Source organism: Eschrichtius robustus, chromosome 2, assembly GCF_028021215.1.
Source record: "Eschrichtius robustus isolate mEscRob2 chromosome 2, mEscRob2.pri, whole genome shotgun sequence".
NCBI lineage: Eukaryota > Metazoa > Chordata > Mammalia > Artiodactyla > Eschrichtiidae > Eschrichtius > Eschrichtius robustus.
The window spans coordinates 88,122,843-88,145,890 of record NC_090825.1 but is presented as its reverse complement, the minus strand read 5'-3'; the positions used below and the strand labels follow the sequence as shown (position 1 = coordinate 88,145,890).

At 36.8% G+C, this 23,048-nt stretch overlaps 1 protein-coding gene across 2 annotated transcripts in view; it reads left to right on the top strand.

Annotated features, from left to right (window-relative positions):
• Window positions 1–23,048, top strand: part of FBXL17 (F-box and leucine rich repeat protein 17) — a 471,945-nt gene that overhangs the window by 141,250 nt on the left and 307,647 nt on the right. For both annotated transcript variants that reach the window (XM_068535700.1, XM_068535699.1), the window contains one exon: window positions 21,905–22,035. In XM_068535700.1, coding sequence (XP_068391801.1) covers window positions 21,905–22,035 — 131 coding nt within the window. The remainder of the gene's footprint in view (window positions 1–21,904; window positions 22,036–23,048) is intronic.

Sequence of the window (23,048 nt, the reverse complement as noted above, 5' to 3'; positions counted from 1 at the left end):
ACCATATGTAACCACAATTTTTTATTCATTTTCTATAACCTTGGCCTGAACATTTTGGTAGATGAATATTTTTCTAGTCACATCGAATGCTGTTTATGGTGTAGAGTAGAAATGCCTTTGGATGAACAGATTGTGCACAACAAGTGTTATAATGACCGTATGTGGGCTTTTTACGATCACTTGAAATTGTACTCCTTAAAGGCAAAACAAGACTTATTAGATCAGTAAGTGCTTCCCTGAGCATTTTGAGATGGCCAAAAACTGTACACTGGTACTTAAAAGATCAGAATTATTTTCTGTGACAAAATAGCAGCGATAGCAAATGTCAGCTTTGGAAGGCTTAATTTGCTGAGAAGATTATTCTGAAGATTATATACCAGGATTGGTGTTTTGGCCTGTTAGCAGTCAGAATCTACTGGATTCATGTCAAAGCTGGTCCACAGTGTTTTAGGAGCATCTTTCTTGCTCAGCACAGTGTTTGTTTTGATGAGAAGACTGGTTCGTGGCATAAGATTGCTTAGTTTCATGGATTCAGGTAAAGGCAAGATAGCACTTTAAACATGCATAACTCTTGCAAAGCTATTTTAGTTATCTTATCTCTTGAAAACCAAGGGTAGAACTCAAGTTTTAATAAAATAAAAGCTTCTTTGTTAAAATATTTGCATTCTGACAGTGTTTTTATACTAAGACATTATACAAAATGTAATTTACATTCACAAAATGTTTGTAAATATATGTGTTCCTAGAAAGTTGTGTTACCCTTATTATAATCAAGGTATATAGTTCTAAATAATTTATGATCAACATGGTATGTAATTCTTAAATAAATGATTAAGGAGATATGAGATACAGAGTGTTGAGAGTTATTGGTATAAATATATTTAATTTTATATGATTTAGAAAATCTCTCCAAGTTATTACTTTACTAAGTCTCTGGCTCTTCTAAGTTTGCTACTAGAAGCAGGTGCCATAAAATCCCTGTGCCTTAGTGTCCTCCTATGAAGAGATGTGCCTGTATTAGGTGATCTATCTCTAGAGTTTCTTACAGCCAGACAAGTCTCTGAATTTGAGTCATTGGCCTGGACGGGACTGTGAGTGGCTGTCACTGAAACTAAGGAATGTCAAGTCTTTAGTAAGTTAGAAGGGAAAACTGGGGATTTGTGACATCTTAGATTGTTAAATCAAGGGCAAGAAGACAGAAGATTGGGAATAAATGGAAGAATATTGATATTCTATTACTATGGTCTCATGGACTTAATTTTACTTTGATGCTCTCAGTCTTGGCTGGACTCTATTTATTGATGACACACCCTTAGTCTTCAGATAGATTCTGCTAATATCAAGCAATATTGAAGTAAGAGGCCTTCCTTCTAAGCTGCTGTGACTATGTAAATGAGAGTCCAGAAGTAGCTAAGACTGAATGCCCACAGGTTGAGAAGATAAAGTCAGCTTTACTATGTAAATGAGAGTCCAGAAGTAGCTAAGACTGAATGCCCACAGGTTGAGAAGATAAAGTCAGCTTTACCGGAGTGGGTTTGGAAGCAATGATAAGAACTTTTGAGGTCTCTAACAGTTGAGAATGTTAATGACTTGTATCCGGCAGAATTGAGCTTCCTCCAACACAGGTGTGTTCTTTTCACTGCCATGTACCTATTTATAAATGTAAAATATTTCTATCTTGCACTTTTGCTCTCCTTCCCACTTTTCAAAAACAAGTTCAGCAAATGCAAATGTATAGTTAACCCCTAGTGACTAGACTGTAGTGCCTAAATATCATTTGCCACATTAAGGACTAATAGGAACATGTCAAAGGACCCAAAAGCCAACATGAAGTGCCTCTCACTGGCCTAAGCTGGGATACTTTGAGCATCAAAAAGGAAAATGGCTGAAATGGATTAAAACAAATGTATAAAAGTCATGAGTTTACAATGATCTATAAAAAAAACAAAACAGAACCGGATTTCTTCTTCCAGTTAAGATGGAGTAGTGGGGACCAGATTTACTCTCTTCCCTGAAACAACCTAGAAAAACTGACAAAATATATGAAACAATGGTCTTCAAGACACTGGATATCAGACAACCAAGGACAGTGATCCCTGAGATATAAGAAACAAACAAGAGAAGCCCTATGCTTGCCTTCGTCTAATATGTTGGAAGAGTTTCCAGCTTGTAGCACAGAGAGGGATAACCCAGGCAAAACTCAGCAGACTATCTGAGTTGAGACAGAACCGAAAGTCCAGGGAGACCAGGATAGCCAGAATTCAGAGGACAGAGTACCAGAGAAGAGAGAACTTGCATAGAAAACCCCAGAGATTGGTGTATGCTCTCCCTTCCTTGCTCATCCAGTCTTAAATAACCCATGAGTAAAGAAGAAATCAAAAGAGAAATTAGAAAGTATTTTGAACTGAATGAGAATGAAAACACAACACATCAGATTTAGTGTGATGCTACTAAAGTACTTACTTTAAATACCACCGAACACCTGTATAAAAAAAAAAAGGTCTCAAATTAACGACCTTAGCTTCTGCCTTACGAAACTTGAAAAACAAAAAGCAAATTAAACTCAAAGTAAGCAGAGGAAAGGAAATTATAAAGATCAAAGTAGATATCAATGAAATGGAAAACAAAAAGAAAAGAGAAAATTAATGAAAGCAAAAGCTGGTTCTTTGATAAACTCGATAAATCTCTATTCAGACTACTTAAAAGAGAGAGAGAGAGAAATTGCCAATACCATGACTCAGAGGAGTAACATAACTACGGATTCTCCAGATATTAAAAGGATAACAAGCGAATATTATGGACATCTTTATGCCTCTAAATTCAACAAGTTAGATGAAATGGAAAATTTATTTGAAAGATGCAAACTTCCAAAGCTCACTCAAGAAGAAATAGATAACCTGAATACCTCTATATCTCTTAAAGAAATTACGTCTGTTGTTAAAAACCTTCCCTCCAGTGATACTCTGTGCCTAGATTGCTTCACTGGTGAATTCTACCAAATATCTGATATATTTTAAAAACTTTATCAGTAAGAGATACATACTTGAGTATTTACTAGTGAAATGACACAATGTTAGGGATTTGTATTAAAATATTACAAAGGGATAAAAAGAAAAAAAAAGTGGATAGGCCAGTGAAGGAGACAAAAATGGTAAAATATAGATAATTGAGCTGGGCTGTAGGACAGGGCTGTTCATTATATTATTCTCATTACTTTTGTTTATATTTGAAAATTTCCATAATAATAGAAAAGCTTTTAAGGGGTTAAAAAGTTAAAAATGTTGCTATTAATATAACATGATAAAATCATACTATTCAATAGCATGCTTTTTGAGAATGCATAATACCATGGAAAATGCTCAGGATAATAATTAATAATCATATACATTAATATATAATATTAATTTAAAATCAGTTGAACAAATAAGCCAATGGAATCTGAAATGTCAAAGTGACTTGTTATTTTTACGTGTAGTTGGAGTGCAAACCTCAGAAATGCTGTGGGTTCATGAGTTTAATGCCACAGATCCATTGTGAATTGACTTAGATCTGTTCAAATGATTTCTACCAGTAGTCAGGAAGATGCTATTTTATATGACTATTAAGGATGATGGTGAAGAATTTTTGACAAAATGTTCATTTTCATTGTATGCTATATAAAATTTTGTATTTGTCATAACTTAAGATTGTTGATAAATTTAAAAGTTGTGTTTATTAATTAATGATATTAATTCTGATGATATCTTAATCAATGATATTAATTCTGATGATACCTTAGATCTTATTGTTGCTTCAGTTTTTCAGTTTATAAACATGAACTGAATTCTTAGGATGTGTCAGATATGGGTATGTTTGTTTTTGTTTTTAAATAGAGGTGTTTTTTTTTTGGAAGGTAACAGCTAAAAAAATGCCCAAAGTTCAGATATTTCCTTGGACCATATCATATTAAAGAACTTTTTTAAAAACACATATTTTAAAAGTGCTTATGGCTGAAAATATGAAATATTTTCTAAAGAAAAACAAAATTGATTTTTTTCAGTCAATTTAACATAAGTGAAAGAATGTTCATTCATGCAGCTAACTCAATTTTCATCTTCCTTTTCATGTTTATTCAGAGACTAGAAATGAAAGATGAACTTTCTTGTCTTTCAAATTTCCAAACAACTGATCAGTTTAGAATGTCTTATTCTAAAGGCAGAACATTTTATTTTGCTATTTTAGAGTTGTTATAGCTGTTAAGTTATAGATTATCATTTCATTTGTTTCTGATTAATTATAGGTACTTGAGTGATATTTTGAGATGTGACAAGTGTGTGTTCTTAAATTCATTCAGCTCTGAAATATTCCCTAGTGAGTATGACCAGTGAGGACTCTGAAGAGGTATTTGTAGGATGACTGTGCTTTTGGTTCTTTTTAGCTTTCCGGGAGTTAAGAGTTGAGCCAAAAATCAAGTGTTGAGAATTTAGGCGCTGATTCTCTAGGCCTGGTGTGATCCATAAATAGATTTTTTTCTTTGAAGTTCACAACGGAGAGCAAACTGCTTACTGCTGTCATCAAAGCTAATAGGATGACTGCTACTGTATAACCTAGGGCAAATCACCTAATCTCTTAGCCTCAGTTTTCTCATCTGTAAAATGAGGATAATAAGAACATCTACCGGGCTTCCCTGGTGGTGCAGTGGTTGGGAATCTGCCTGCCAATGCAGGGGACGCGGGTTCGAGCCCTTGTCTGGGAGGATCCCACATGCTGCGGAGCAACTAGGCCCGTGAGCCACAGCTGCTGAGCCTGCGTGTCTGGAGCCTGTGCTCCGCAACAAGAGAGGCCGCGATCGTGAGAGGCCCGCGCACCGCGATGAAGAGTGGCCCCCGCTTGCCACAACTAGAGAAAGCCCTCACACAGAAACGAAGACCCAACACAGCCATAAATAAAATAAATAAATTAATTTAAAAAAAAAGAATCAACAGATGCAGAAAGAAGCCTTCTCAGCATTTCCCTTATTAAAAAAAAAAAAAAAAAAAAAGAACATCTACCTATCTCTCGGGTTTTAGAGGAAGAGTGCTTGGCACATACTAAAGCAGCATTTGAAAAATAATATTAATTAATTAATTAATTAGAAAAATATTCATCATTATGTATAAAAGCTTCTTATAACTCTTTAGTCCTAATCCATTCATATTCTTTTATTAAAATAAAAATGAAAAATAATTTTCATGAAAATAAATCTTAGTTAAAAACTTTATGACCCTTCTTTCTACCTGAGTGCCAATGCTGAATGTTAAGATTAAAAACTGTTTGTCTGCTCTTCATGGTTTTCTTTTGTTTTTTCCCCTTTAATACACTGAACAACTAAAATAATATTTTTAATAAAATCATTAAAAAAATTCCTACCATACCAATACACTGAATCAGAGGAATACACTTTTGTACCTTATTTTTTCATTTTTTTATTGAAATATAGTGGATTTACATTGTTGCATTAATTTCTGCTGAACAGCAAAGTGATTCAGTTTTACATATATATACATTCTTTTTTGTAAATATTCTTTTCCATTATGGTTTATCACAATATTGAATATAGTTCTGTGTGCTATACAGTAGGACCTTGTTGTTGATCCATTCTATGTATAATAGTTTGCATCTGCTAACCCCAAACTCCCAATCCTTCCCTTCCCCACCCCACCTCCCCCTTGGCAACCACAAGTCTCTTCTCTTTGTGTGTGATTCTGTTTCTGTTTCATAGAAGTTCATTTGTGTCATATTTTAGATTCCATCTATAAGTGATATCATATGGTATTTATCTTTCTCTTTCTGACTTACTTTACTTAGTATGATAATCTCTAGGTCCATCCATGTTGCTGCAAATGTTATTATTTCATTCTTTTTTTATGGCTGCGTAATATTCCATTGTATATATACACCACATGTTCTGTATCCATTCATCTGTTGTTGGACATTTAGGTTGTTTCCAAGTCTTGGCTATTGTGAATAGTGCTGCTATGAACATAGGGATGCATGTATATTTTTGAATTACATTTTTGTCCAGATATATGCCCAAGAGTGGGATTGCTGGATCATATGGCACCTTTACTTTTAGTTTTTTAAGGAACCTCTATACTGTTCTCCATAGTGGTTGTACTAATTTACATTCCCACCAACAGTGTAGGAGGGTCCCCTTTTCTCCACACCCTCTCCAACATTTGTTCTTTGTAGACTTCTTAACGATGGCCATTCTGACAGGTGTGAGGTATGTTGTACCTTATTGTTATTGCACAAATTAGTGACTTTGATTTTTATTTTTCTAAATTAGTATAGGCAATGTCTACGCAAGCTGTGACAATTTATCACATTTATTTTTTTTCATTCTGTTAAGTCAGTAATATCTGTTCAGTGAGGCTACTCTTTTTATATTTTATAACTCTATTACTCCTACTCTAGTTGTAATGTATATTTGTGCTACATTTTCATTTCCACAACTACAACAGCAGTATGTATCAATGTGACACTAGTAAAATAAATGAATTCATCTTTCAAATGACTCAGTTTGTGAAAGTCCTAACAAGTAAAATGAACAAATGAGTTTCTTTGTTGCCTCTATCCTTTGATAAAATGGTTGCTTCAGGCTCTACTATAAATATATAAATATAAAATGAGGAAAGCTGGCTCTCTTTTTTGAAAGGGCCTTTCCTGGATCTTGGCTTTATACTTTAAATATTATTTTACTTTGCTTATGTTATCCTCAGTTCACTCCTTGAATTTTTATCACACACTTGTTTGTAAATTATGGTTTTCGTTGCCAGTATTCCTGTAAAAAAAGGATTTCAACTTTATTTATCTGGTCTCTAACACATGAGGTCAGTCTTTATCCAAGAAAGATATTAGGAGACACTGCTTTCAAGCTCTTTTTGACTTTCAGATTCATTCACACTGTGTTGTAACAGAATTTTTATTTAAGGATCAGTGTGAATCTGCTTCATTCAATCTTGTGGTTTATACATAAATGCATAGTGATATCAGGCACGGATGGGGTCACATCTCTAAATTGACAGAATAGACTACCTGAATTAGAGAAACCAGATCTGAGGCTTAATGAGAATGCGTTATAATGAAACTTAATGAGGAGATATACTACTGAGGGAAAGAAAGTAAGCAGATCTCATTTATTAATTAATTTTTTTATTGAAATAAAGTTAATTTACAATGTGTTAGTTTCAGGTGTACAGCAAAGTGATTCAGTTATCATTTATTAATTTAAAATAAACATTTACTGAGAATTACAGAGTCCAATTAATTTGAAAACATATTCAATTGATTAAAACATTGGCAGTTATATTCACTTAATAGTTTTGAACATTTATAAAATATTTAATGGTGTTTTATTATCAGCTAATTCAACTGTCTTATTTAAACACTATTTTCACTGCCCCTGGGCAGGTTCTGTTAGCCACAGGGAAATGCCTGCATATGTACATATTATATATTCATTTATACACAAACACAGTACATACCCACACTGTGCCAATCATTAATCATAGAGAATCCAAATAATCAGATTTTTCTTTACAATTTTGTTTAACATTGTGCAGTGTTTATAACGATGGCCTAAGGGGCTCCTGAATACTGAGGGGAAGATAAATTATGTTGCATCTTTATTGGAGTCACATTCTTTGAAAACAGGGAATTCATTTCCATGTTAACTGTCTCTTAGTCAAAAGTTATCTATGTAACAGCAGAGGTGTGTTCTAAAATTTTATCTTGGAACCTCAGTATTTAACCAGAATTTGGGTCTACATAATATTACTCATTATTTTCCATAATAATTTTTGGAATAGAGTTTGGTTGTGAGCTCCCTGTTCTCCTGTCACACTGGCCCAATAATAGAGTCCAATAGCATCTATTGACTAAAGGCAGTTGAGCTCTTCGTATGTTTGCTCTCCAGCCCAGAGGTATCACAGGTATTTACACAAAAGCTGTTGATCACATTGTACTTACAAAACGGTCAGGAACATAGCTGCTTCCCCTACTGTAGATTTCCTTTCAATTGATTGTATCCCAGTGGGATGATTGGCCATCAACATTTTTTTCCAAGAAAAAAGGTGCCCACTGGAACTTTCTCTGTTATATTCATTAGTGGAAATGCTTGGTTATTATGTTTGATCAGAGGTACTTTTCAACATGCAATTGGCTATCAATTTTTGATCTTTAAAAATGAAACAATACCCCTGTGCCTGAGAAAGCAGAAAGCAGCTCAGGATACTTTTACAGCTTTCATCTAGCTCAAAGGAGAAAACAAAGTTTATTAGCACCCTGGGTTTCTCAGACAAGGTGTGGGGAATGCTCTGGCAGTTATTCCTTTTTCTGGGTTGTGACAATGAACTCTCATTAGATGGACTACTTCTTTCCATTTTGGAATCTGGCTCCCCCTTCCCCTTTCTTTCCTTTTGCTTTGTGCTGGTCCTGGGTCTGTTTACCCTCACATCCTTTCTTCTCTCTAAGCATGCTCTTCTATATCATAGGGGGCTTCACTCTGAAGGCTGCATTTAGTGGGAGGCAGGAAGGCAAAGGGAAGGAGACAGTCTGGTATTTCTCAACCTCCCTGTCTGTCTCAGGTAGCATTTCTGGCAACAGCTTCATCTCCTCCATGGTTCCAGCCCTGGACAGACCTCCTGCAGCTCCAGCTTGTATTGGAAGACCAGGCCTGTGGCCATGAACACTGAGTCTTCTTTCTGTCTCTCTGGACTTAGGGTGCTTGTGGCCTCCTGCTGCTGCTAAATCTGTGGCTTACATTAGTCTCTCCAGTTTGTCTTCTCACCTTCTACTTCATCAGAATAACCACCTTCCTTAATGAAATTCCCTTCGTGTAATTTAATAAATGCTTATGGTGGTTTCTGTTTTCCTGGTTAGATCCTAATACATATTCCTTTTTGTGTCATTCAGGGTTTCTTATGTGAGAGCACATCTAAGAGAATAGAACTGATATTTATTTCCCCTTAGAGAATCTTGTAACAATGGGCATCAAGCACAAAGCAGAGAATTGCACATAATATAACATTTAAATTAGACTTGACCATTCCTTAGACACTCTCTAGCCATACTTTGGTCTTGGATCTAGAAAAGCTATAACTAGAGAGGTAGAGGAAGCTAGCTATTTGGTAATTAGGAATAATGAAGCTACAAGGCTGTGGTGATTCCCAAGAATAGGTTAGAGGGCTAGGTGCTTAATTATAAAAGAACAGTTTTTATACATGCCCCTAGAAAGAGTAAAATTTAAATGTTTCTCAGTGCTGTAATGTATAATGTCAATTCACAGAGGCAAATGTAAAGAAAAATATTTGACTAAATAAGTTAATTGTTGTGAACTAGTTATTTGAGTTATCGATTATTAGTTGCCAGTTAATTTAAGTTATTATCTTGGATGGTTTTGACTGACAATTAAAAAGTAACATGCTATCATGTCAGTACTTCTGTTTATTTTTTAATTTTCAAAAATCTTGGTCATGCTTTTTGTTGATGTGAGAAGGTATAAGTGACCCAAAGTACATAATATTAAAGTAAATCATAAATTTTGATATTTAAAGTTAGCTGTATACTAGATAGTGTTATTTAAAATTTCATTTCAATTAGTTGAAGCTTTTCAACTCATAGATGGAAGAAACTGGTTGAGAGAACAGAATTAGTTCTTTGTATCAGAAAGTAGTGCTTTAATATATAAATCAAAGTTATATAATTTTTACACTTCATTTTTGAAAAATTTGCATTATATAATAACAATGTAGTTTCATGTTCTATGTTACTTAATATCAAGGAAAACTTCATAAAGACCTTCTTTCTGAGTGCTATTTCTTATTGGTAACTGATACACTGCCTATAGCATAGTCCCTAACCTAGAATTTTAGATCATTTACTTCCAGCTCTTAACATTGAGTGTGATTTGTCAATTCCAAATTTAAATACATTGTAAACCAAATGCTGTTGCTTCTTGGAACTGCTTTTGTAGGACAAAGGTAAAACTAAGTAAAACAAATGGGACCTGATTCAGTGTTTGTAGAGTACCTGATTTGGATTTTGAGTATAAATCCTTACATGCTCTTTAAAAATTTGAGTTTTCTAAGATTTTTCTCACCTGGAAAGTGTTCATTCTTTTATTATTATAGGTGATTGTTGCACTTACGTAATATCAAGTACAATGCCAGAAATGAAGATTGTGGAAGAAATAGGAGTTTTTCCAAACGTGCATCCTGATTTTTTTCTTTCTCACTAGTAAGGGTGATCTGATTGATTCATTTTTAGATTGTTAATATCAGACTTGTCTTCCAACTAGAAGGGGTATTTGAGGCTTTGTTTGGGGACTTCAGGAGGGAGGGTAGGGGGGGCAGAGTTATATATACATTTTGGAATGTTTCTTCTCATAAAAATGGCTTGGAGATTGAGAGAAGAGAAAGCTGCTAATGGATGCCTAGGTTAGCTGTTTTCTTCCTGAATGACTCAGGGCACTCCAGACCTATGGGGTAAGCCTCAGAGAGAAGCTGCAGGTACCTACTGAAGGGGCCTCATGCTGTTCCTCTGTGAACAGTACCTGGTCACAGATTAGCAAGACTAATGTCTGAAATTAAGTTTTGGGCCCCTTTCACTCTGAACTTTGACTTTAGTCTAAGGCTCAGAAATGAGAGTGTAAGCCCAAGAGATTTTCCATGTGAAGATGAATATTCTAAACCAGAAAGAAAGAAATCAGTTGCATGTTCTAAACCAGAAAGAAAGAAATAAAAGGCACTTCATTTTAGAGAGTAGGTATATCATTTCTGTAACATTTTTTGAATGCTGGAAAATGACAATATATGCCAGAGTATTTTTAATTAAAAATCATTAATGTCGTTTCTTTGTTTTTCAGTTTCATACATTTAGAAATAAAGAATGGAATAATTTGGCTGTTTGGCTTTAATAGTATAATATCAAGAGGTCAATGTACAGGTCACTTGGCTTAGATATGATAAGCTTTTGTATTGGGCTAATGGCATTTCAGTTATTTTACTACTTTTAAAAATAAGGTCGTAAAATTTTATTTGGAATATATTTCCTAAACTTTTGACACTTTGAAGTGTGATATGTGGATTCAGGTGACTGAAATGGGTTCAAAATTCCATGAATTGTCTGTTTAAAAAAAACAGATCTGTGAACTTGGTATGAGGAAATGAAAGAGAAGTATACAGCCAGTCCAATTAGACAAAGTAATCTTTCCTTGCTTGCTTCACATTTGACTTAATTTACCCTTAATTTATTTAAGCTTTGATTTTTTTTCTTATTTAAGTCAAACAGTATGAATGTTTTATTTTTTTAACCGAGGAGAAATTCTTTTTCTTAGCTCCTGCTAGGTAAAAAAGTGACAGGGCTCCTTAGTGCTGCTAACTTTAAGTGCTGTTCGTAGTTTGTTATGAGCTCTAGAAATCTTCTATGGAGAAAAGAAAGGGATTTGGTGGAAAGTAAGTCCTAGAAAGAAGTCAATTAGAGACCGTGCTGCCTGCCAGAGTGGAAGAGGAGGAGCGGAGCATCCATTCTGATTTGGTGTACGAAGAAAACAGGAATCCAATTAACAAATGCACATTTCTGCAGCAGAGGACAGTGATTAAAATTTTTGGTGAACTACTCAAAATTCCTGCCACACACATCAAAACTCTGAAAACTTACAGAGACTGTTCAAATGTTCTTCACTTTAAGAACAAACGTGAAAATAGAGAACTGATTATGCTTCTTGTTCTAAAATGATCTTTAATTGTGTAGCGTGAGAATGTTGTTTTTTATTATTTAATGCTTATGTATTAGTGAGGTTTATGTTCAGATATATCACTTTTAGAAACACGTAGCTTCAGAGCTGCAGATCCTGCATTCGGTATAGTTAAAAGAACAGAGGCCTGCTTTACGGAAACCTAGGTACATGAAATTATTTTTAATGTTTTGTTCTTGATTTCAAATTTACTCATTCAGCAATCAGCATTTAATAATTTCGTTTGATGCACCTAGTACTGTGTGAAGCACCAGTGACACAAAAGTGAGTAAGACATGGTCACTGACCTGCATTAGCTTGCCTTAGACTCTAGTGGGAGAAACATAGACTTAATTAGACTAAATTATAAAGCAGTGTGTTTAAGGCCGTGGTGGGAGAATGAGCAACATCGTTGGGTGTACAGAGGGCAGAGTCTCTTAATCTGATGGTGGGCATCCTGGGAGGTTTTACAGAGGATGTGTACTAGAGCTGTGAAGGCTGCATTATGCTTTGACAGGAAACGAAGCCAGCCTTGTAACTGCTCCAGGTGGCTTGGGACAATATTGCTGCTAATGCTTTTTTTTTTTAGAATCATGCTAGTCCACTATGTATTATTTTTTATTACTCTGGGTATGTATGCCCACAAAGTAGTGTAATCAATTAATTAATAATTTTTTTTTACTCACTATAAATTGAAAGGCTAGTATGATTGTACCTAGCTAACCTAATGAATTTAACACATTTATATATAATTAATACTTTTAGATATTAAATTTAGAAGTGTAAGTGCTACCTGTGTGCTGATGAGGCCCACATTTATTTGACATCTCTCCTTGGATATCTAACAGGCATCTCAGATATAGTATATTCAAAAGCAAAGTCTCTCCCTACCTGTCCCCAAAGCATCTTAGTTAATTGCAGTAATACCTTCCAGTTGCTCAAACCAAAAAACCTTGGAATTATCCCTGATTCTTATTTTTCTCTTGTGCTCCGTAACTAATTTGTCAAAAAATTCTGTTGATTCTAATTTCAAATATATCCAGAATCTGATCACTTTATACTACCTCCAGCTGCTGTCACTGTGGCGCAGTCACTGATGTTGCTTGACTAGATTAATTCATTACAGCTTCTCTGCCTCTACCATTGCTCCTAGTCTAGCTAGACTCACACAGAAGCTAGAATAATCATTTAAAAATGTAACTTAGATCCTGTCACATACCTGCTTAAAACCCACCAAATTCCCAAATTCCTTAGAGCAGAAGCTAAAATCCTTACTTTGGCCTACAAGGCCTCATACAGTCTTCCCTTCTTTGCTCCCCTCTTGGGCCATGTCTCTAATTAGTTTTCCTTCTGTTCACTCTGCTCCAGAACCTCTGGCTCCTTACTAATCCTCCAAAACGCTAGACCCGTTCCCAACTCAGGGCCTTTGCACTAATTCTTGTCCCAGGCATCAGCATGGTTTTGTTTGCTCCCTCACCTCCTTCAAACTTGTGCCCATATATCTTTTCAATGAGATCATTCTTGGCTGCTTATTTCAAATTACACTTCATCTTTCTTCCCCCCACTGGTTTCCATCTGCCTTGCCTTGCTTTATTTTTTTCTCTATAGTACTTAACACCTTTTAACATACTATACAATTTGTTTACTTACTGTTTCTACTGCCCCCTTCCAACTAGGAATATAAGTACCCTATGGACAGGGATTTGTTTGTCTGTTTTGTTCACTGCTATATTTTTAGCAGCTGGAATATTTTCTGGTACATAATGGATGCCCAATAAATAGTTACTGACTATATGAATAATAGTCTTCTATGTTCTTTTTTGAGTGATTGAAGAGGCTGAGCTTTTTAAATTATTTTTACACTTTCAGTAACTGGATTTAAATATCAGTTGCTCTGCACTAGGGAAGTGGTTCCTTGTCCAGGCCGGGATCAACTGGGTATCTTTTTCAGTAATAGGAATGGTTAGCCTTACCCCAAGCCAGTTAAATCAGAACCTCTAAGGATGGGACCCGGTCCTCAGTGTTTTTTAAAAGTTTCCCCATATGATCCTAATGTGCAGCCAAGGTTAGAGCCACGTGCTCAGGAGCATTTAAATAAGTAGGAATGAATGAATGAAAGCGCACCACAACTACTGCACCAGAGATGCAGATTTGGACCAGCTCAAGCATTAGGATTGGATGCAAAATGTTTGCAATGAGAGCTTGGTCCTGAGCAGCACAGCCCAGGGAGGGCTGGTGGGGGAGGAGGAAGGGAAGGGGAAAGGGAAGGTGAGTAGATGGAGAAAACAAAGAGGGGACTCCCAAGTAGCTGTAGCAGGAAGGAAAGTTTGTTCCCCTGGTCCCTTGGCAGCTGTTGCCAATTGACGATTTCTGTCTAAAAGGCATAGTTCTGTTGTGGGCTGCCTAGTTAGTAATTTGTGTTAAGGCAGGTATATTATATTTCTAAGACTCACTAATTTTTCCTGTCTCTGAAGTAATCAGGAAGTGAGCTCAGTTTTAAATAATGAATACAGGTCTCTGAGCACAGTGAGAATAACTTCTCAAAGCTTGGAGAAAGAGATTTGAGCTATTTTAACTTAAGATGTCAGGGAGTAGTAGGTATGGACAGTGAACGGCCTTGATACGCAAGCTCTGGGATTCCTTTCTGCAGTTGAAATGTTTTTGTTTCCTGAAGGTTTCAGAGAAGGTGGGAGATATGATCAGAGTTATTTAAGGAATATTTATCTGACTGGTTATGTGGCAAGCAGGAGTTAGAAGGGATAGCTCTGAAGAGAAGCAGTGAGTAAAGTGTCCTAGAAAGCAAAACAGAGCATGAATAAAATGGTGAAAGATGTCAGATCCAGTAGGAGAATGGCAGAACCAACCAGGCCTTGGATTTGGAAATAAAACAAAGAGACAGCAGCCCATTGTGATTAAGAAGGCAGTGGTTGGAAAGAACACATAGAGAAGGAGCCAGAGAATTAACGTGGTAGCAATTGTGGATGTGATAAGCATTCCAGACCCTGGAAGTCCTATTTTCATGGTTAGAATTAGAAATTTTTATTGTCTCTGCCAGGCTCTCAGGCTATTTAAAAGCTTTCAGTTATACCCTGAGTGTCTCAGTTCTATGAGGTGCTGGGAAGGATTTGCCTGATGTCCTAAATGTGACTTATCTAGCTTTTATTACTCTCTCCATACTCGAGTGCCAGCCTTAACCAAACTGAGGTTCAGCCTAGTTGATGAGCAAAAGGGATGCCCCTCGCTCTCTCCTTTGTCCAACCAAGTTCTTCTCTAAATGTAGATAACAGAACCTGTCGAGGTGCGGAAGCCTTCCTGTGCTCAGGGACAGAAATTCCCTCTCTGCCCCTTTCCATTCCCAGCAGTCTCAGTTTCTTTACTACTATTTTTAGTCTTGCCGTGCACAACCCATACTATAGCCCCCTCCCTGTCTCCTTGTATCTCCCTCCCTGTCTTTAATAGGTGGCTCTCCCCACTTTCTTATAAATGCCTTTCTCTGACCCCTCTGTCTCCCTGTGCTTTTGGTCTCTCCCGTGATCCCCATCTTGGCAGCCTGACAGGTGATTGGCAGGTGAGTGTGTGTTGCTGATCTACGGCCCCAGGAGCCTGTCTTTACCCTTGACTTTGCTCCCTAAAGATTACAACCGATTGCTTTGAAACTCAGTCCCAAGGAAGCCAACATCCACGGGGCTGGCAAGAAGTAATTTAGGTACTAGTTGACATTTGAGCATATTTAACTATACAGAAGTCTTTATTCTTTTCAAAAATTATCACCTCCAACTGGCTTCACGTAAATTATCCTCGTTAGTCTGAAACAGTGGAACATTCCTGCTGCCTTTGCCAAGGTACTGTGAGTCCTCTTATGCTGCTTCATCCCCTTTAGTCAACCTGCACAACTGAGGATTTCGTCTCATTGTTTACTTTTCCAGAGTCTTAACAAAATTGGGAAGCTATTTGAGGTCTTTTTATAATCCTCCAAGTCTGTGTTTCCTAGGTAACATTGTAGTGTCTCATTTTATTCTTAAGTACATACACAGCCATACAATCATTGACTAATTTTAGCCTTTAACCTGAATTGGCTATAAGTAATATTTTTTTTTTGCAATAAAAGCAGTATTAAACTGAAAGTTGACTACCTGCATTCTACATTCTGACTTGCATTTCTTTTAAAATGCCTTACTAAGCTGTTTAAAAATTGGAATGAAGCATTTAAAAGATCTTGGTGGTATGGCTTTGCTTATTCAAATCCTCTGTGATTTGTGTAACCCAAGACTACCAGTGAATTTGTAAGGAAAGTAAGTTTAATTAAAATGTCAGTTTCCTAAATGTAATTATTTGTTTATGAAGGATTATTTTAGGTAGCTTTTTATGAAACGCTGGAGGGCACTATTATGAAATTCCCATAGCAAGGGAGGGAATATGATGAATTTGACAGAGCTGTTTGTGGGGTTCTGAATAAAAATGTCACATCCCATAGAGGTGCTCCGTATGTGTCTTATAATGATGCCGGTTACCGGGAATTAGCCTCCTGGAACTGCCTTTGGATACTGTCATATTTCAAGTTGAACTGGCCAATATGGTCGTAGGGAAGGTGACACAAGCATAGTCAGTGACTGTCAGCTCATGAAAAGTGAGCCTTAATTGAATCCGAGGGCAAAACACTCTTCAAGATCTCAATAGAAAGCTGGCATGTGGGAGCCAAAGTAAACCTGTTTCCTCATGTTTGAGTCTGTGCTCCACTGGAAGAGAAAGAATGCTCCATTTATGGGCAATAAATACAGGGCAGTATCAGCCACAGGTGGCCCAGTGTCATCATCTGACCCACCTTGAACTGATGAATGGGCATGGATGCAGGATTTCTGAAAGCTCAGGAGTCAATGAACTAGAATTAGAATTTTATCACACGTAGATAGTTTCTGGAATTGTTACTTCTTGCTATTCCATTAGTTCTAGAAGATATCTTTGGGTTTTCCTAAGTCTGAAAAATAGTTTAGATTTGCCATCGACTCTCTCCCTATTATCGGCACTTTAATAAGTTATTCAAACCTCTTTGGTCCTCAGTTACCTTCCCTAATGTAAGGGGACCAATCTGGCACAAATAAAGTTTTCTTTCCTACAGAACTTTATTGTATCCTCCCGCTGGGTCCCGGTCGAGGAAGTAATTTTTTTTTTTTTATTGTGGTAAAATGTACATTACAAAAGTTTACCTTTTTAACCATTTTTAAGTGTACAGTTCAGTGGTGTTAAGTACATTCACAGTGTTATGATGAGATACTTTACAGTGAAGGAAGCTAAGAGATAAAGTCATAATTCACAAAGAAACTTTGTGCCAGAAGCTATGCTAGACCCCAGAATATGCATGTGTAGGAGATATTTATGTGGCTGGATAGAATTTTTATGATTTTCATCTTTGTAGTGACTATAATACAGTATAATTGGGAAAATAAAATGATGCTGTATGTGTATTATACGTGGCTATATTTAATAATAGTTCACATATGCGTATGGTTACACGTAGCAAAATTCATCCTTAACATTCGTGGGTTTAATAGTCATGCTTCAGAATATTTTCTAGCAGCTCTGTGGGTCCATTTCATGTATTTCTGATTTGGCTGTGGTACAGACATGAGGCTGCTGTCAGGATATGAGCTCAGCAAGCCGCCCAGTACCTGCAACTCACAGAGGCTACTTCAGTCTTTACATGTTCCCAGAACAGTAGTGATGAAAATTTTGGGGGTGTTGGGATCAAAAATACCCTGTAAAGAAAGCTAACTATAAAAATAATGTGGCTTAAGAAAATGGTGATTTTTTTAATTGAGGTATAGTTGACAATATTATATTAGTTTATGGTGTACAAGAGTGATTCAAAATTTTTATAGATTATACTCCATTTATAGTCATAAGAAATGGTGATTTTTATATAGAAAATAGAAATATGGGGTACATTACTGAGGGGAACATTAAGAGGGATATCAAATTTAACAGTGATTCTGATCCTTGACATGTGTAAGTTCATCTTTGCTTAATCAAGAATAAGAAAACTTGACCAGTGAAACCGTTTTAGCTCCTAGTTTAGCTCCAATGCAAAATCTTGTGAAAAATAAAAGTTTAGTGAAAGTGAAAAGACAGTTACCTTGTGGTATTAAGATATGTATAGGAAATATGTGACTGTTCACAGAATATGAATTGAATGAAAGCCAGGAGCTATGCAAACATTTTCATAAAACATTTCCATTAAAGTCATCTTTCCATGATTGAAGACTGGTTTGAGAAATTTAGTTCCCCAATGTGGAGCTGATAAGAGTGACCACATCAGAGTTGCTTGTCCTCCCAGGAAGTGTTTTCTTGGCCACTGAAGATACACCTAGAGAGAAGGCTGAATGGAGCGAGCATCTCCCTCTAAGCTTTTGTGAACATACGTATCTAAAGAAGGGCAGTGAGCCTCAGAGTTTAAAGTGGCTAAGGATATTCCCCTTGTCTTAAGAGACACCTGACTTCTCTTCAAGCATACAGAGTCCCCTATAGCCCTTCTGTGTTGATTTTCTATTGCTGTACAACAAATTACCATAGACTTAGCATCTTAAAACCACATATATTTATCATCTTACTATATCCATGGGTCAGAAGTCCACATGCTGCAACTTGGTTTTTCCAGGGTCTCATAAGGTCACAATCAAGGTGTCAGTTGGGGTTGCATCTCTTTCTAGAGTTTAGATCCTCTTACGAGCTCATGTAGTTGTTGGAAGAATTCAGTTCCTTGTAGTTATAGGACTGAGGTCCGCATTTTCTTTCTAGCCGTCAGTCAGGGACTGCTCTCAGCTCCTAGAGGCCTCTTGAGGGTCTTAGCCATGTGGTCCTCTCACAGGGCCTTTCACAGTCCCTCTCACAACGTGGTTGCTCACTTCTCCGAGGCCAGCAGTAGAATCTCTCTGACCTCTAGACCCTCTGTCAGAGCTCAACTGATTAGGGCAGGCCCATCCTGGATATTGCCTTTTGATTAATTCAGTGTTTAATTGGTCAGGGATCTTAATTATAGCTGCAAAATCCTTTTACTTTTCCTTATAAGGTCCTGCCCACACTCAAGGTCAGGGATTATATTAGGGCATGGGTCCTTGGGGTCATTTTAGAATTTTACCTACCATACCTGTTTATTTTCTCACTGTGTTTCTCAGGGTCAGAAAGTGGAGGCAGGATCCTCTTTGCTCTGCATGGCTGCTTCCAGGCCATTACTCTTCCAACATTTGTGAAAAATAACAACAACAAATATAATTAACAAAATATCGAGACTTTGAGACTTGTTCCATTTGGCATTACCATTGTCTCTCCTGTTTTATTGCAGTCTTCTCTGTACTCCTTGTGTCTCCTGCTCCTTCATAAAAGACATGGGTACCGGCCTCACAACCTTGCGCTTTGCTCCAAGCCTAGCTGTTATTCTGGATGATTTCTGTTTCCATCACCACATGGAGATACGTCAGGAGTTGGGAGGGAAGAAAGCATAGCAAGGAGCACGTGCATCAGCCCTTCGATTCTTTAAATGGCTTTAGTGGTGTCTGAGAGATTATTAGAAACTTATTTTGCTATCTGTTTTGTATTTTATATAGTCTTTTGGTTATTGTTCCTTTAGGTACTTCAGAACATTTTTGTTGTTTTGTTTAATACCAGCCTACCTTATTTATGGTAGGTAGAGAGGTAAAGGATAGGAATCAGGTGCCATGTTTGGGGTATAAAGTTAGAGCCCAGGCAGCCTACCTCTGGGCTCTGAGTGTGGTGTTGGCTATAGCTCTCAGACAGTGGAGTGAGGAGACCCTTGAGGAAGGGGAAACAGCGAGTCAGCCCAGGTTCTGACTGGTCAACTGCATGGAGCTGCTGAGACAGCCAGAGCAGTCTGTTTTCTTTGTTTGTTTGTTTTTGTTTCTTGTTTTGTTTGTTTAACAAAGGTGCATCTGTTGCCTTTCATTATGCTTTGGTTGCCAAGTACCAACCATGTTCTGATGTTGGTAAAGCCTCAGTCCATGGTAACTTGAGGAAGAACTTCGTCAAACCCATTTCTTCTTTCCTGGTCCTGCCTCTGTTCTCTTGTGTTGTCCTGAGTCCCACACTGGATGGCGACTTCTTGGAACATCTGACCTGAGAGGCCGATCGCAGAGAGGTTTTCCAGAATCTCGTGCTGAAGGCTCAGAATTCAGCCTTAGGGACAGAGGCTTGCTGTCTCAACTAGAAAGCGTTCCCTACTGTTGTGGACCTTTTCGCATTTCGCCCTCTTAGCCATCCCTGTTTCTCTCCGTAGCCCTGCAGCACGCATCAGAGCAGTGGGCAGGGACTCTGCATGAAGCCCCTCTGTGAGCTGAGGTGGGGAGTAGGGTGTGCATGCTGCCTGGCAGACCCAGTTCTCCGCAGCTGCTCTGTCCAACGCTGTAGCCACTGGCCACAGATATGAAAAGTAAATGCAAACTAAACAACATTAAATAAGGTAAAAAAAACTCAGGTCCTTCCTCACACTAGTCGCATCTCAAGTGCTCAGTAGCCACGTGTGACTAGTGGTTACCATATTCGACAGCAGAATTAGAGAACACTTCCATCATTGCAGGAAGTTCTCTGGGATGGTGCTGCTTTAGAGTGTTTCTTTCCCTTTTGTCCTACAGCAGCGGCGATACCAGTGTCTTCTCTTCCCTTGGGGTCGAAGCTCGCCTGACTCACTGCTCTGAGTTACGCCTGCAAGTCAGCTTCGTGCAGGAATTACCTCCTTCCGCTACAGCAGGACTTGAGGGTGGCCTAGAGAAGACTGCCATGTCCTGGAGGGCTCCCTGATGGTGCTGGAAAGGCCATGTACTAGTTTTCTATTGCTGTAACAAATTACCGCACACTTAGCAGCTTAAAACAGCACAAATTTGTTACCTCATAGTTTGTTAGAAGATCACCACAGGTTTCATCAGACTAAAATCACCCACCTTGTATTCTTTTCTGGAAGATCGAGAGGAGAATCTGTTTTCTTGCTCCGTCAGGTTTTTGAGGAAATTCAGTTCTCCAAGGTTGTAGGTCTGAAGTCCAGATTTCTTACTGGCTGTCAGCTCTAGAAGTTGCCCACATTCCTTGACTCCTGGCCCTCTTCCTCCAGACACAAAGCCAGTAAGGGCAGGTTGAATCCCTTTCACAATTCAAATGTCCCCTGCATCTTCCTCCTTTGCATCTCTCTGACTTTAGCTGGGAGAGGTTCTCTGCTTATAAGGACTCAACTGACTAGATTGGGCCTACCCTGGGTAGTCTCCTCATCTCAAAATCCATAACTTTAATCACATCTGCAAAGTCTCTTTTGCCATATGACGTAGCGTATTAGGGCATAGATATCCTTGGGAGGGGTGTTATTTGGTCTACCACATACTTCCAAATTAATTCTTTGCATGTTATTAAGCAAAAACAGCTTATTTGAGATACAGTTTATTTGAAGAGGATAATTAAGATCCTACCATCTTTGTGTAAATGATATTATTAATTTTCCTTGGAGACAACATCAGAGGAAGACAGGAAACATCAGGAAAGGAGTAGAGAAAGTGAACAAATAGGGAAGGTGGTACATGGAGAAAATCTTTACTTCTTGAACAATGCTTTATATTGCTTTTCACATAGTGGAACATACAACCCATAATACTGCAATTTGGAGTACATTGATAAAATATCACCAAGATATCTCTGAATTAACTACTTACTCATATTTTATCTTTTAAAAAAAAAAAAAGAGAAAACCTATACAAAAGTGGCATTATAATCACGAAGATAAATACCTGAAATGGAACAATGTTAAAGAAAATCAGCCTATCAAATTGTGGGTAATTAATGAGAGATTTAACAGCTTTCCCACCTATTAGATTGCTAACTTTTTTTTTTTTTTTTTTTTAGATTGCTAACTTTTGATTTTTATGATGCCTCAATAAATCTGTTTGATTTTAATGTTTGTTGCCATTCATTTGTTCATCATAGATTTCTGACCTCATTTCTAATTTAGTATTAAAATATTATGTAACCATTTAGTTTAATCAAATGATTCTAGACTGTTGTCTATTGTATAGTGATACTCTATAATAAGCTATATTTATAGTTTTTGAGGATGAATGTAGTATTTATATTTCTCATCTTTCATTTTATTTATCTCATTAGCTAAGAAACCTTTCCAGCTTGGACCTACGTCATATCACTGAACTGGATAATGAAACCGTGATGGAAATTGTCAAGAGGTGCAAAAATCTAAGCTCTCTCAATCTCTGCCTGAACTGGATCATAAATGACAGGTAACCATTGTAACATCTTAAAAATACTTTTCCAGAGGGAAACATGTGCTCTATGTACCAAGTACTGATTATCATTATAATAAGGCATGTCTACTTTAAGGAAAATGTGATAAAGCCATGACTTTTAAAATAGATATGTTTAAGTTTTGAAAACCATTTAGAAGTATACTTTTAACCCATCCATTGCTTATATTTGCAACAAGGTTTTTATGTGCTAAGACTCAAATGTTTGCCTGAACAGTTATAATAATAGAAGTCTATTGAATTTTCTCTTTGTCACCCATCCAAGACATATTGTTTGTCACTTTAATATTTTTGCAACTTTTGTGTTGATTTTACTTTTCACTTATCAAGGAAAATGGTTCTGAGAAACTGTTTCAAACATTATACATTCAGATCCTTTCTCAAGGATGACATTTTGTTTTCTGTATAAATAGAATTTGTTTTGAAAATGAAAGTCATGTGATGGACAGTTTAATATGTAGTGTAAAATGGGTAGTTTTTAAAACAAACAATGATAAACCAGTTTTTCTCTGAAATATTTAATGAAGGAAAAAAAAAAGATGCAAGAACCCTTGAAAATAGACTTCTTTATAATGAAAACAACTGCAGAGTTAGCACTACTCTACTACTGCTGATTAGTTTAGGTGGGTTCTTAAGTATAAGCGTGAGATAAGATTCTTGCCCAGTGACTTTTCAAGAATAAATTTTTTTAAAAAGTTAGGCCACCAAAAATATTTTGCTTTCAAAATAGAAAGCACTATTTCAGCTATAATTAGAACCTATTTAGATTTAAATATTTTTCACAAATTAGAGCAGAGGTTTATTAAGTTTGTGTCAGATAATGCTTTAAATTCAATACGCTTCCCCCTTTCGCTTTTAATTTCCTTTTATACTTTTAACAATAAAATCGTGTAGACTACATTTTCCCCAAGTATGGTAAATTCTAGTGACATTTTTATAAATTACCCTGCATTGCTCTTTAAATTATGTGATAGCTTTTGACTTAGCTC